At 54.9% G+C, this 2,502-nt stretch overlaps 2 protein-coding genes across 2 annotated transcripts; one reads left to right on the top strand and one right to left on the bottom strand.

Moving 5' to 3' along the window:
• Positions 1-17: 17 nt before the first annotated feature.
• LOC107199432 (structure-specific endonuclease subunit SLX1-like) lies at positions 18-1,192 on the top strand (the record flags this gene model as incomplete). The annotated part of the gene is made up of 3 exons (XM_015616760.2): positions 18-487; positions 603-905; positions 1,085-1,192. Coding segments are annotated over exons 1-3 (459 nt in total), but the record flags the coding sequence as incomplete, so codon positions are not given.
• Positions 1,193-1,194: 2 nt separating this feature from the next.
• LOC107199431 (bolA-like protein 2) lies at positions 1,195-2,198 on the bottom strand (the record flags this gene model as incomplete). The annotated part of the gene is made up of 2 exons (XM_015616759.3): positions 2,024-2,198; positions 1,195-1,299 (listed from the first exon to the last, which is right to left on the bottom strand). Coding segments are annotated over exons 1-2 (246 nt in total), but the record flags the coding sequence as incomplete, so codon positions are not given.
• Positions 2,199-2,502: the final 304 nt, after the last annotated feature.

Here is a 2,502-nt window from a genome sequence, read left to right as displayed (position 1 = left end):
TTTGAGGAGGATTTGAGGGGTTAAACGGGATTTTTGGGGTTTAAAGGGGATTTTGGGTGAATTTAAGGGGATTTGGGGCCAATTTAAAGGTTTTGGTGTCTCAAAAAGGGGATTAGGGGACGGCTCGGGGCTCCTGGGAGGGAAATGTGGGAATTTGGGTGATTTTGGGGAAGTTTTGGGGGAATTTTTGCGTTTGGGAGAGTTGATGGGGGGTCCAAGAAGGATTTCTGGGAGGATTTTGGGGTCGTTTCACGAGATTTCTGGGATTTGGGAGCAATCCGGGGAGGTTTCAACGAATTCCTGATGTTTTGGGGGGAATTTTGGGAATTTGGGAGGAATTTTGAGGCAATTTATCCGAGTGAACAATTAACAAGCTGCTAATTAATCCAATTAACGAGGCAGACCAATTAATTTTAACGATTTTGCCCCAAAAAGGGAAATGGAACTTTTCGTCCACGGCTTCCCCTCCGACGTCGCCGCCCTCAGGGTGAGCCCCGCCCCCTTCAGCCCCGCCCACCTCATTAAACCCCACTTAAGCTCCTCCCACCTCAATCAAACCCCAATTAAAATGTCTCTAATTGAAGCCCCACCCCTTTTTGCAGTTTGAGTGGGCGTGGCAGCACCCAAGCTCCTCCCACCGTCTCTTTGCCCCGCCCGTGCGCCGCCCCCGGGAGCAGCCAATCAGCTTCGCCCTCCGCGTGCTGCCCCGCCTCCTCCGGGCCCCGCCCTGGTCCCGCCTCCCGCTCCAAATCCGCTGGCTCCGCCCCCCTCGCCCCACCCTGGAGCTGGCCCCGCCCCCTCACATGGTGGAGGAGGAGGGGGCGGGGCCACCGCGCCTTAAAAGGAGAAAGGGGCGGAGCCAAGAAGCGGCCGCAGCCGTCGATGGGTGTGGCCTCTGTGGGGAGGTAAGGGGCGGGGCTTGAGGGGGAGGGGCCGAATTTAAATGATTAATATTAATATTAATATAAATCATTAATAGCCTTAATAGCTCTGTTTTTAAAGCAATCAAAAATGCAAATTCCATGCAGATTTATGCAATTCTGGCGGGACTTTCTGGGTTTTGACGCTGCCACGCCTCTTTCAGGACCTGGCCACGCCCCTTCTGCGCTGTCCCCGCCCCCTGTGCTCCATGGCCGCCCATCCCCCCTGCCTGGCCCGGCTCTTCCTGGCGCCGGAGCCGCGGCAGCTGCNGCCCCGCCCCCACCGGTGCCTCTGCAGGGTTTTGAGGCCGCGGAAAGTTCCGGAAACGACGACGAGGCGGAAACTGCCCCGGCACAGCTGGGGGTTCTCCTGCACCTCCTGCAATTAACAGCCCTTAATTAGCGCTAATTAACACCCGCCATTTAACCCTTCATCCCTAAACTGCTTAATCGGGGGGGGATTAATAATTAGCGGGGAATAATCAGCTGCTATCAGCCGCTAATTATGGGTTCCTACGCACTAATTAGCGCCTGTTAAGTGCTAATTAACACCGGTTGATTGCTAATTAACACAGCACAGACGCTAATTAGTGCCCAATGGTATTTTATTAACACCCCAGCAGTAATTAACTGACATTAGCCACTAATGAACACCCCCAATTGCTAATTAACACCCACTGCATATTAATTAACAGCCGTTAAACACTAATTGGTAACCATTAATCATTAATTAGCCACCAATTAACATCTGACAGGCTCTAATTAATGCCCATTAAAGACTAATAAAGCCACCTGAACTGCTAATCAAAGCCCATTAGCAACTAACTAATACCCCTGGGCTACTAATTAATTACTAATTACCCGCCATTTCTCCCTAATAGGCGCTAATTATGCACCATTGTGCGCTAATTAATTAATTTCCCCGGTGAGTCAAACCTTAATTAGCACTGACACATTAATTATGAATTTTCCCAGCGCTTTTAATTCAGGCCTCTAATTAAAGCCCCAAAGCCGCTCATTAAATCTTTTCCCGGGTAATTACGGCTGTCCCCGGCCACATGAAAGCCCGCTCGTCCCCAATTAGCCGCCAATTAATTAATTACCACGTGCTCGGCCTGGAGCCGCTCCTGGAGCCGCTCCCGCAGCTCCTCCGCCGTCGGAGGTTCCATTCCCGCTTCCGCTTGCGTCACTTCCGCTGCGCGCGGGGCATTCTGGGCACCGAGGCGGAAACCGAAGCGAGGCATTGTGGGTAACGAGGCAAAAGGGCTGCGGGAATTCGTTGTCGCGGTGCATTCTGGGTACCGAGGCGGAAGCGTCTCCCCCCCCCCCGTTCACCGGAAGCGGCGCGCGGCATTGTGGGTTTGCGATGGCCGCCATGAGGGCCGTGTACCTGCTGCGCTCCGCCGCCCGCGGCCCGGCCCGGCCCGGGACCTACGTGGGGTTCACGGTGGATCCGCGGCGGCGGCTGCGGCAGCACAACGGCGGCAGGAGGCGGGGGGGGGCCCGCAGGACCAGCGGGAGGGGGCCCTGGTGCGGGATCGCGGCGGGAATTGGGGATTTGTGAGGGGAAATTGGGGATTTG

Source organism: Parus major, unplaced genomic scaffold (genome assembly GCF_001522545.3).
Source record: "Parus major isolate Abel unplaced genomic scaffold, Parus_major1.1 Scaffold702, whole genome shotgun sequence".
In the NCBI taxonomy this organism is placed as follows: Eukaryota; Metazoa; Chordata; class Aves; order Passeriformes; family Paridae; genus Parus; species Parus major.
The sequence above is the reverse complement of the archived record's forward strand: the minus strand, read 5'-3'. Positions and strand labels throughout refer to the sequence as shown.